At 30.4% G+C, this 13,472-nt stretch overlaps 1 protein-coding gene across 1 annotated transcript in view; it reads right to left on the reverse strand.

The window, feature by feature from the left end:
- Positions 1–12,276, reverse strand: part of LOC140443842 (chitinase-like protein Idgf4) — a 31,699-nt gene extending 19,423 nt beyond the window's left edge. The window contains exon 1 of the mRNA XM_072535320.1: positions 12,084–12,276. Within this exon, the coding sequence (XP_072391421.1) occupies positions 12,084–12,189 (106 nt within the window). The 5' untranslated portion in view covers positions 12,190–12,276. The remainder of the gene's footprint in view (positions 1–12,083) is intronic.
- Positions 12,277–13,472: the final 1,196 nt, after the last annotated feature.

The raw sequence follows: 13,472 nt of genomic DNA on the forward strand, positions 1-13,472 counted from the left end.
CAACTATTTAGAAACAAAAACTAATAATAGTTTTTAGAAGAACCATGAATACAAGTAAATATAAGTCGGTTCACAATTTGTTGATAGCTCACTACAAGTTTAACCCTAATTAGAAAACTGAAATACAGAGAGGATAGGCAATACGATATAATAGTAAAAACCAACCTAAAACTGACGGTTTAAGACGTTTTCGACTAACCCACCTTATATCTGAAGGAATACAATACCTTATAATCCTATTACGGAGGTATTTTGAATGGTTAGAGATGAACGACCAGTGTCGTAGAGTATATGATTGAAACATTTATTTGAACTAAATAAATATATTTTTTAAATTGTACTTATGTAAATTGTATTTTTTAATAAAACTTATTTATTTTATTCAAAAATAAAAAGTTTCTTGCCATTTGTAAAAGATACATTTATTTAATTAAGGAAAAAGGCGCCAAATGTCGCCTGGCAAAATTTTTAATGTGTTTTAAATATATCCATTATTTTCGAATCCGGAGAAAACTAATAAATATTTTTGAACAATTTAAACGCAGAATGAAAGATTACATTATTACTCAGGACAGAAAGTCCCTGAAAACTTCTACAATGTTTATTTTAATATGTTATGTAACAGGGGTGAAAATAAAAGAGAAAATATAGTATAATTTTTAATTGAAAATATTGCATGCAAAAGAAACTTTTTATTTATTCTAAAAAATATTTCACTCTGCCTTTAAATTTTTCAAAAATGCTTTTTAGCTTTCTCAGGATTTGAAAAAAAATGGATACATTTAAAACACATTGAACATTTTGACAGGCGACATTTTGCGCCTTTCCCCTTTAATACCTTACGATTACAACTACTATTACTTACCTTATATAATTACGATTAGAAAACTATTCAAATTCAAAATAAATAGGATCAACTTCGGAATCCGAGTCTTCTTGAGGGGTAATAATTAGGTTAATAATCTCTACGGTCGCATCAATTATGTTATCAAGATCCCACATTTTTTGTTCTTCTTCTATTACATGTCTTACTGCATCTTTACAGTTTTGTTTTGTAATATGTTATAAAGACTCGTATAACAATTCACGTACAGCTTGTATTTTATATGACGTATTTTTTCTAGCCACATAACTTTTCATTTGTGCCCAAATGAGTTCAATTGGATTTATTTCGCAGTGGTAGGGTGGAAGTCTAAAGACTGTGATGTTTCGCCTTTCCGCCATTTTGTCAACTACGTATTTCTTGAACTTAGATTTGTGTTGCCGGGCAATTTTTAAAAGTTCTGCTTTTACCATTCCATCTTCGTAAGGCAGATACTTATTCCACAGCCAGTCAAGAATATCCTCTTTCTTCCATGCATTCGTTAGAAGTCTTTCTACTAGTCGTGAATGATAAGGTGCATTATCTAATACTATAATTGAATTTGGTGGTATGTGTTCAATCATTTGCTCAAAATATTCTTCGAAAACATCAGCTGTCATCTCCTCGTGATAGTCTCTTGTGCTTTTGGAATGAAATTCCAACAAACCATGCTTAACAAATCCTTTTTCACTGCCAATGTGAGAAATTATTAATCTACTGCCTTTACCAGAAGGTGGGGAGATACCAGTAGACCAACCTTCCATAAAGGCTTCCCTGGAGCTTAATATATTTTTATCTGACCAAATTTTTTTTAGAGTATGACCTGAGTTTACCCACGTTTCATCCTGGTAGAAGATGGGCCTTTCTTCAGCCCGGAATTTTCGGATGAATCTTAGATAATTTCTTCTCCAACATCATCTTCTCCTCCCGGTCAATCAAAAGTGATTTTCGGTCTGATTTCTCCCACCGGAAATTTAATTCTTTTAAAACTTGCCACAATTTAGTTCGTCCGATATGAGGCAAATCCGGGTCGTCTCTAACTTCTCGTAAAATTTTGTTTAGGTTTCGTATTTCTTTTTTGAAAAAAAATCCATGAATTTTCCTTCGAATACCATTTTTGGCAAATTCATCAATTTCAATAGGCTTTTTCCCTTTCTTTAAGTGTTCGTTTGTGTTTGGGTTAGCTATACCGTGTTTTTTTCTTTCTGATAGGAACCTATATAAAGTTGACTCTCCTACGCCAGTCATGTTGGCACAACTTTCGACTATGTTGCGAACAGTGTTTGTGGGATTCTGAGAAACCAGAGCATCGCGAACATTCAGGACAATAGTCTTCTCTCTTGGTGAATAGACAGACTTACTGACTGTGCGCAACAGTACCGGTGTAAAACTTGATAATGAAGCCATCACAAACAATCCAACAAAACGAGCACGAGCGCAAGGTACGTATATGTTCGTATGTATATGGAATAAAAAATCACTCACGCACTGTATATAATTCGCAAAAGAAATATTCGAGACGCTAATTACTGCCGTAGACGCGGAAACACCGACGAGCCGTAAATTACATGCGATCAAAAACGTACTAAACAAAAAAAATGTTTTCGTTCGTAATAACTTCATCCTTTCAAGTTAAGTTTCGAATATAATTATATTATTAAAAATCTATGGAATTCCATCTTAATTATCTTGCAACGAATAGTACCTTCGGATATGAATTCCAGGATTTTCTAGTAAAGTGATTAAACGCGAAGATTAGTATTGAAATATCCAAAGAGATAAGGTATTCTTATTTACAAAATTGTTAATGGTTAAATTCTTATTTTTATTAATACATATAATATAATAACCAACATTAGTCGTGAAAGTTTTAATTGTTTTTTTGCTAAATATATTAGTATTAAAATATTATCAATATTATATATAACAGTATTAAAACATTATATTATTATTTAATGAATAAACACCTTAGGAACGCCTATGATTTACGACCGTTTTATGAGTTTGAGGCATATTTCGTGCTCTCAAAAATTTGTGAACGAAGAAATAGGTATATCGATACATTAAATCGGAAACAGCAGAGATTGCATAACTCTTTGTGGTTCTAGGCATAACATTATTCAATAAACAATAGGATTTAAAAAAATTCACATAATTTACTGAATTTATACAATCAGATAAATACGAGATTAATAGAATATTATTCCAAACAAAACAATCCAAAACAAATTCAAAGCCTCTTACTGAAGGCTGTTAAACGACGCTAGAAATAACCTTTTACTCCGACATGCATCTACGGTTCACGCTTGAAAAACATTATCTTTTTAGTTCTTTGCGTAGAGAAAAAACGTTAAAATAAAAGTAAAACATTTCATTTCAATTCGAATTCCACCATTGTTCTACACGTGTTTCGAATTATTGAACTACTCATCAGCAACAGTTGTGGAAGTTCAAACTGAAATGAAATGCAGTCTAGTATATTTGGCCATTATAATTAAAATAACAGTCTGGTACGCTAGCAGCGGCATCTATACGATGTAACAAGAAGTCGGGAGACCTCTCTTTGATATCAAATTGGGTGAACCGCAAATTCTAAGCCTCTTACTGAAGGTTGTTATACGACGCTAGGAATAACCTCAACGTCTCTTTTTTGGCCTTTGAAGACCTACTATAACCAAGAAATTGCTAAATAGCTGAAGGCCTCCTGGACGTGTCGTTACACATTTTCAGATCGCCTGCTTGTTCAACGAGGCATACGGAAGGCAGCTAAATGTGCAAAATTCATGTCACGAATTTAAAAGAACTCGAATATGGCCACTGAATCATGATACATTTCCGGATTATATATACGAGCCCGCTGAAACCTCAAACATACCGTTGAAAGACAACACCCTATTATGTTGAAAAGAAAATGTAAAGAAAACGAGAAGCCACCAAAAAAATATTTGAAGAAAATTATGAGGAAGAAGATTTTCCTAATATTTTTTATGACGATGAAGATAATTGAGCTTTCATTTACTGTAACGACCTTTATTTAATACCATCTAAGCCCGGAGAAGACTGGTGCTTACAAAGTTCGCTTTGGGCTCACGCTTCTTGCGCTGATGTTCCAAGAAGAACTAAGCGTTTCATTTGCGAATATGCCAATAATTTTATAGCTATTATATGTATGATTATGATTATGTTTATGGTTATGATTATGATTACCTAATCTCAGTTAAATATTTGTTGATTTTTTTTTTCACAGATTGTTTGCTAAAATCATTTATTAATGTAAGTTATGGATGTACTGTAAACTACCGATTAAAGTTTAAGATACAAAAACAACACTTTATGTCATTTTGTACACATTTCCTCGAGCACAAGAAGAAAGAAGAGTAGAGTAGAGTATTCATTTAACTATATAACAGATACAAATATTGTTTGTAGCAAGTCAAAAAAAATACATAGTAAATAGAAAAGGAATATAAAACGTAACTTAAATATATACAAGCAAGAACACATATTAAACAGAAAAGATTTATGGCAAAGTTACGGTAAGCAGTTCAGTGCATGTTCTGCAATGAGTCACATATTATTCTGAGCAGTAAAAACAACGTTTTAGAAGATATTTTTTTATAACTTTATTAAAACTGTTGCAACTTAGCTGTTTAATACTTTTTTGTGAAATATTGTAATACTTATTATTAAGACAATTTTTTTTCAGGAAGATCTACGGCAATTTTCTGTGAATTTCAGTTAGACCTTAAAATATCAACAGAGAAAGTAGCGGCATAATTTTGAATTTGATAAAAAGAGGTCTGCAGTGTTCTAGATAACTAACCACTGCTAAATTCCTGACAGCTTTCTTTTGTACTCCAAAAATTTGAAGTGCATTTGTTGAATTGCCCTATATAATAACACCATAGTTTAGGTGAGAATAAAATAAGGAAAAATATATCATTAATAATATTTCAAAGTTGACAACCCTTGCTAGTTAGCGAATAATAAATAATGAACTTGATTGCTTTTTTTAAGTTGTGAGATATGAGCCGACCAGTTGAGTCGATTATCTATGGTTATTCCCAATAGTTTACCAGTATCTTTGTTATCTGGATCATTGTTAAATTACTTGCAGATATAACCAAATTTTGCGTTTTATCAAAGTTAAATTTTAGTTTGTTTGCAGCAAACCATGAGCTAGATTTAGTAAAAACCTCCTGATGAGACATGTTTAAATTATTTTTTTCTGACATAACGTATGTCGTATCATCTGCGAATTGTATGGTTTTGTACGGAAATATGAATTTAGGGAAATCTTTAACATAAATAATAAATAAAAGAGGTCCTAAGACCGAACCTTGTGGGACTCCAAGTTTTACGGATATAAAATCGAAGAGATGACTCAGATGACCTTTTGACACTACCGCCTGGTGTCTGCCACATAGATAAGAAGTAATAAGCTTAAAAGGAATATCTTTGATTTCATAGTAATTTAATTTATGGAGTAAAATGTCGTGTGAAACGCAATCAAACGCTTTCGTCAAGTCGCAAAAAAAATTGCTATGCGATTGCTGCGTTCAAGCCCCTCGATAACCTCGCTCACAACATTAAATACCGCGTTCGTAGTATAACGAGCACTTCTGAATCCATATTGTGAGTTGCTAAAGTAATTATTTGACTCAAAATAGGAATAAAATTGTTGTTTGATAACCTTTTCAATCACTTTCCCAAAAGTAGAAACAATGCGTTTTAGTCTGTAATTGTCAGTTTTTGAGAAATCACCTATTTTGTAGATTGGTAGTACTTTTGAGTATTTTATTATTTTAGTATTTGGTAAGTTTCTTTTAAAATGTTGCTATTAATTTCGTGAACGTCCCTACAATTAGAATTACTAAGAGACTTTATTATGTGAGACCTCTTCTTCCACAACGGGACGAAAAAAAGGACTTGCTCGGAGAAGGATAATTTCTATAATTGAAAAGAACATAGACATTAATAGTGGGAAGAGATGTAATTATATTCTTTGCAATTGTAGTAAAAAATTAATTTATTTCGTCTGGAGGTAGATCAGGTTGTACCGAAATGGATCTTGTGTTGTTTCTTTCGAAATATATTATTTTCCAGCAGTCTTTAGGTTTATTTTTGGAATTAGTAATAAAATTATAGTAAGGTGACTTTTTAGCAATTTGTAATTGTCAATTATATTCAAATTTTTGTTGATTATATACTTTGAACAAATCAAGATCCCTAGTGGCATCTATAATGTGTTTGATAAGAGAAAGATTAGATCTGTAAGACCTTAATTCAATATTAAACCATTGGACGGGTGTTTTTTCAGCAGTTTGTCGTACTTCTTTTAGTGGAAAATGCTTTAATATTAAATTGTTATAAGTTTCGGTAAGAAAGACTTTAAAAAAATCAGGATCATTATCATTATAGAAAACGTCCATATTGGTACTAGTTAGAGGACGTTTAAGCTTCTGTAAACCAGAAGAAGTAATAGACCGTTGAAATGTTTGATTAGTGTCAACAACTTTATGCTTAGAGTCAATAAATAAAAATCGAGCTCGATGGTCAGAAAAACAAGGTTCAAATACGTCCACTCTGTAGATAGTTTCAGAAAATAAGAATTAGATTCAAACAAATAAGATCAAGAACAATTAAGTTCCTTTTTTATTATTTTCCACAGCATGTTATTATTTATATTAGGTACTTATCGAAAAAGTATTTATCTAAACCTATATGGTTAACGCTTTATCTTTATCTTGTAAAATCTGCTTGTTATAATATCAAGTTTATATCCATTTGACTTTTGATTATTATTTCTGGCGAAATACATGTTTAAAGTCCAATATTTACTTAAACAAACCAATATGTAAAGTTTTTCTAATTTTAATAAATATAATCAAAATATTTGAAGCGAAGTTTTTCTAATTTTAATAAATATAATCAAAATATTTATTATTTGTTGTTGTTGATTAATAATATTTTTCATCAGAAATGTTCTACTTAGTGGTGATGGGGTTTTTCTATATTATGGTGACGTATGCATCTTATTTCAAAATACTCTAAATAAACTTGAAGAAAATTATAACGAATTAATTAAACTAAAGCAACGTAGACAAAATATATTTAGTCTAATTAAAAATATATAACAGGAATTTAGGATAAATATGAATATTACAAAAAAATATATAGTTTAAAAGATAAATAGAATAGAAAGTAAATACTTTTGAAGTTATACTTCTATACGCGCGCTCCACTTTGGAAATTTGTACGGGAATGAATCGGTGAAATCATTACATATGTAAGATAATGAGTAAGAGAGAGACAGAAGATATATTTTCTCTCTCTTCCTCTCTCGAGAATAAAAATGTTCCTTTTGTATATATATTTAATATTATATATATTGTATATATAATATTATATATATATATATATATATATATATATATATATATATATATATATATATATGTATAATGATTAATATAAATAAATAACTTATTGTTATAACGAGTTGTTCATCGGGTGAAATCCCAACCCTTACTGAATTTTCACATGGCGATAAGCATTCCTTTAATAAAGTTACCAGTTCATCATAAGATGTTAGACTCATTCGGAAATAGTTAAAAAAAATGTTTAGGGTAATTTTTATATAGACTATAGTCACAAAATAGCCCATGGCCAATCTATCATTTATTAAAGGGTGAACCCATAATCTTCTTCGTCTTCTTTTCCTTGCTCTGAATCTACAGTGTAACGACCAAATACATGCTAACTCCATAACTCTACTGGCTGTCAGATCAGACATGCTGGTAAACCGCGGCGTTAAGCGCTGTTATATGTACGATACCACTTTTTTCTAACTTGCGCTCGACGCGGAGTCTAACGCCCTCGTGTGTACAGGCCCACAAGCTATTATAGGCAATAGGTAAGGTGAATGTTTTGAAAAATTGATATATACACTCTAAGCTTTAACAAAGAAATAATTACACAGGTCTGCAATAAAAAAGCTGTTTGAATAATTTCAACTAATTATTATGTAATTTGATGTGCTGAAAACTAAAATTTTATCAGAAAATGTGTAGGACGTCAGGATTTTTAACAAAATATACCATAAAATATACCCACAGAATATATATATATATATATATATATATATATATATATATATATATATTTATATATATATATATATATATATATATATATATATATATATATATTTATATATATATATATACAGGGTGGTCCTTAAGTAATTGTACAAACAGAAAACGTAGATTCTGCACTTTAAAATATTACGATTTAAGCCAACTTGCTTTAACAAAATGTTGATATTAAGAAAGATACAGGGTGTTAAAGTGGAAATTTAAAATTTTATTTTAGGTTTGTAAATAATTTGGACAAAAATTTACAGTTGGATGCTTTTCAGTAGGATGAATTATAATTTTATACACACTTTAATGTAACTAATAGAGGGCGCTACATATACTACATGTGTAGCATAAATTTGCGCTTAACTTTTTTGCTCTTTAAGTTAGCTTGATCTGTGTTACAAAATATTAAAGATACATTATTTTTACAAAGAAAAGGTATACTTGTTAGTAACCTGAAAATTCAACCGTTTTCAAGATAATCGCATTTTATAAGTCAGCTGCATAATAATTCTTAGTTTGATATTTGTGCCGTAAAGCACTGAATACCTGTAGATAAGCATAATTCATAGTTTATTCTTATTAAAACAACTCAAAGATGATAATGTAACATCACAAAATGTCTTATTGGAGAAAAGATTCTTCATCTTCTTCTTTAGGTGCCGTTTCCGTATTCAGACGTTGGCCGTCATCATGTTTACAATTTCCCTTTTCTATCGCTTCTTAAGTTTTTATAATGGCATTGTATTACTTTTTCTCCATTGTAAAATGCTGAAAACCCAAAATATGTGGTTTATGCAAGATGGTACACCACCAGAAGGCAGTTGGAACATACTTAAATACAACTTTTCTAAACGTTGGATTGGTCGTGGTACTCATATTCCTTGGCAATGTGGTGAAATATTGATATAATTATTTAATTCATAAAAAATCCGAAAAGCATATTTATTATTCATTACGTATATATAGTAAACACACAGGCAATTTAGTTCAGCATAATATTAATTCGTTAGTAAATCATAATAGTCTATTTGTTCGAGATGTAGTTATAGTTACTCGTAAGCTGTAACGTAATCATATAAATAAGTAATGTCATCGATAGGTTATTCCGTGTGTATATAAGTAACCAATGAACGAGATATATCACAGTTTAATACATTATTTAACCGCTGCGATAAATAAGATGTAGTTCCATAATATACCATAAGATTTGGATATGTATCCAAAAGAATATATTCATCCATTATACATTATAGCCACCACGTAGCCCAGAATATAATCCGCTTGATTTTGGTGTATGGGGCGCATTAAAACAACGTGTCTATAAGAATCCCATAAACATTCGCAACCAACTATGGGAAAAAATAAATACTGCAGCAGTTTCTTTAGGACCAATGATGCTATTTAATATGAGACGATCTTTTATGGAATATATTGACAAATGAATTAGAGAAAATGGTGGACATATCGAACACTTACTTTGGCAAAAAGTTATTTTATTTAGTTTAACTATTTCTTAATTTGGTTTGTAAACAAAATGTTTTGATTATGACTTTAATTTAACATAAAACCTAAAATGTTTTATGTAAAATCCTATTATTCTGTTGTTTTGTCAAATCCTATTATTAATTATCCTGCTGATACATTTATTTTATTTAATATTTCGTTAACTATTAACTTTAGTTAAAGGTATTTTATACCAAAATTCAGAAGTATTAATGTTTTTGTCTATTTTTTCTTCGTTGCCTAGAATAATTGCCTTAAATCAGAATTATGCATCTGATTTGTAAAATGCGATTATCTCGAAAACTGTTGAGTTTTGAAGTTATTAACAGGTATACCTTTTTTTTGGTTAAAATAATGTATCTTTAATATTTTTTGTCCCAAATACAGGTATCTTAAAGAGCAAAAAAGTTATGTGAAAATTTATACCACATATGTAGCATATGCGGCGCCCTCTATCAGGTACATCAAAGTGTGCATCAAATTATAATTTCTCATATTTAAAAGTACCCAGTTGTAAATTTTTATACATAAATGTATACAAACATGAAAGTTATAACGAAAAATTAAATTTTAAATTTGCACTTTAACACCCTGTATCTTTCTTAATATCAACATTTTATTATATCAATTTGGCTTAAATCGTAATATTTTAAAGTGTAGCATCTACTGTTTCTTTTTGTACAATTACTTACGGACCACCCTGTATATCGAGAAAAGGAGTACGACCGTCAATCCAATACAAATTAAGGAACACTCGAAGAGTGGTGGGTTTTTCGGTCAAAGTGAAGAAATAAAAGACAAAGAAGTTGGCTACTTCATCTATTTATTGAAGACGTTTCGCTTTCTAATCAGAAAGCATCATAAGTTTATCTAAAAAGAACAATATGAAAAACCAAACATCCATAGATATAACCATTATAATAACTTTCCCATGGATGTTTGGTTTTTCATATTGTTCTTTTTAGATGAACTGATGATGATTTCTGATCAGAAAGCGAAACGTCTTCAATAAATAGATGAAGTAGCCACCTTCTTTGTCTCTTATTTCTCCACTTTGACCGAAAAACCCACCACTCTTCGAGTGTTCCTTAATTTGTGTGTATATATATATATATATATATATATATATATATATATATATATATATATATATATACATACAAACAGCTAGTTTCATCAGAAATGCGGAGGTACCAACGATGTAACATACTAAGGACGGACTCTATGAATAAATATTTGTGTCCAAAGTAGCCGACTCTTGTTTCCGGAATGTCAGTGTTCTGTGTTCTTGATACAGACCTATGAGAACTTAACAATGATTCTTCATCAACGTAAATATGAAGATTTGAAGATCTTGTGCATGCTTCCTAAGCAACAAGCTGGTTACACTAAATTTTCTTATTTTTTATGTATGTCTATGGGACAGTCGAGACCGAAACTGGTCAATGGAGAATTAAGAACGTTTACGTTTGAAAAAACAATTCTCCTTTCTCCCCTTCATATAAACTCTTACGAAACAATTTGTCAAATCTCCCCCAAAAATGACGAAAATGTTGCAAATACTTTGTTAAAAAGTTTCCAGGTCTCATTGAGGCGAAATTGCAAGAATGTATATTTGTTGGGCCAGATAACAGAAGATTTCTAGCGGATTAAGAATTTCCCAATACAATGACAGATCTCCAGATAGAAGAATGGTTCGCATTTAAGGATGATATGAAGACATTTTTGGGCAATATTAAAAATCCTGTTCCCTCAAAAATATATTCAAAAGAATACCTACGTCTTTTTAAGACTTGGGTTGTCTCGGTAGTCTAAAGGTACGATTTCTTCGGGACTATTTTCCTGGGAAGTTGTGGGATGTGAGTGAAAAATGAGTAGAACGTTTTCATCAAGATAGAGATGCAAAGAAGATTCCAAGTATAATGGATCACAAAAGTAATAGCAGACTACTGCTGGGTGCTCCAGATAGTATTTTTAAACAAAAATGTACGAAGAGGGGCCTTACAGTAAAGAAGCTATTTTAGTTGTAAGCTTATTTGAGTTTAAAAATAAATCTTTAAAGCAATAAACATCTCTTTCTGGTAATACCATTGGAAAAAATACATCTCTACTTTATGCAACAGTCAACAAGTTACAAGCTATAATGATAATTATTGACATTCTAAACAAATAGGGAATATAGAGAATCGAGTACACATTAGTAAAATAGGTAAATGAGCTAAGATAAGTTGTCTTAGTTGTTGACAAATGTTTTCTACGGTATCAATATGATGAAGAAAAAATAAAATTGAGATCACGGTCGAGGTGCGAAACAAATTATTTGAACACAGTAAATATTGCATTTATTCAAGGTAAATATAAACAAGTTTAACACGTATTTAATGCAAATGATTATATTACATAATTATTTCGTAGAATTTAAGGTAACGATCTCTTAAAAGGCTTATACGATTCTTAGAACCAATAATAAATTGTAAAAAACAACTTGCGACATTAACAGAATTTATAACAAGCTTCATAATACGTAAGTGCTAAAAATAAAATAACTAATACAAACAAAATTTATATCTTACCATCTCTTAAATGGGACTTTGACTCGTAGTTACACACAACAATATTTTCAGCGACTGAAAAAGCCGCTAACGATAAAAATATCACTGATAAAGTTAACGAACCCATCGCCTTAGTGTTCTTTGATAGAACTGACAACTTCTATTTCTTTGCTTCCGATTTTGTACACAGTTTATTTAATATGTTCACCAATCACAGCTAGACTTTAAATTAAGGTGATTTCAGAATAATCCGAGTTGTTGCCGTGACATTGAGAGGATAAGGTCACTTTTGTTTACTGGTAATGTAATTTAAAAATATCACTCAAATTTGTGATAAAAGTTATCTTAAATGTTGTGGTTACAATAGAATATGTTACTGAATTTTTTCTTAAGACAAATCTCAAAATTTATCTGCCGGTTTCCTTATTTCTATATTTTTTAAAACCCTGAGCATTAAATTAAATTCTGAAATGAAATGATAGGCTTCCACGAGTCAGAATTATTAATTAGTTCTCTCCCATATTTGGATCATGTCTTGTTTTAAAGACCATGTGCATTGACGCGACGTTTCGCTAGATTTATATGCAGCTTATTCAGAAACAGCATGGTAACAGGTAGTTGGTCACGGTAACTCAAGGACTCAAGTTACTATATATTTGAGTTATCGTGACCAACAGCCTATACAGCATATACAACAGCCTATTATATATGTAGCTAAAAAGCTACATATATAAGTGTACCAAATCTTCGAGAGATACATCCAAACATTTTCAAAGGCATAACCAATAGACGAATTGCCTGTCTTATAATAATTATTATATGTATACCTGAACTCTGTGCTTAGGTTATTGCTTCTACTCTTTCGGAGACTGTCCATGTGCCAATGTCCTACTGTGTGTAAATTTATATATATATATATATATATATATATATATATATATATATATATATGTATATATATATATATATATATATATATATATATATATGTGTATATATATATATATATATATATATATATATATATATATGTATATATATATGAAGCTAAGATGATCTTCTCCAAGAAGTGCAAAAAAGAATTAATCGGCCAAAGCTCAAAATCATGTGAAACAGAAAAAACACTGGATAACAGACGAAACCCTTAAAATAATTGAGAATAGAAGAAATTTTTGTCAAACTGGCGTACATAGAAAGGGAAAAGCTAGTTTAAGAAACCTCAAAAAAGAAATGAAAAGAAGATGCAAGGCTGGTAAACAACAGTACTATCACAATATATGTAAAGAAATTGGGATCCACGATCAAAACAATCAGCCGAGAAATCCATTTAAAAAAACACGCTACATAACAAGAGGCTTTAAAGCCATAACTTGGATCATTGACAACAGAAACCATAAGAACAAAAGGGAA

The sequence above is a fragment of the Diabrotica undecimpunctata genome, chromosome 6 (assembly GCF_040954645.1).
Source record: "Diabrotica undecimpunctata isolate CICGRU chromosome 6, icDiaUnde3, whole genome shotgun sequence".
Classification (NCBI taxonomy): Eukaryota; Metazoa; Arthropoda; class Insecta; order Coleoptera; family Chrysomelidae; genus Diabrotica; species Diabrotica undecimpunctata.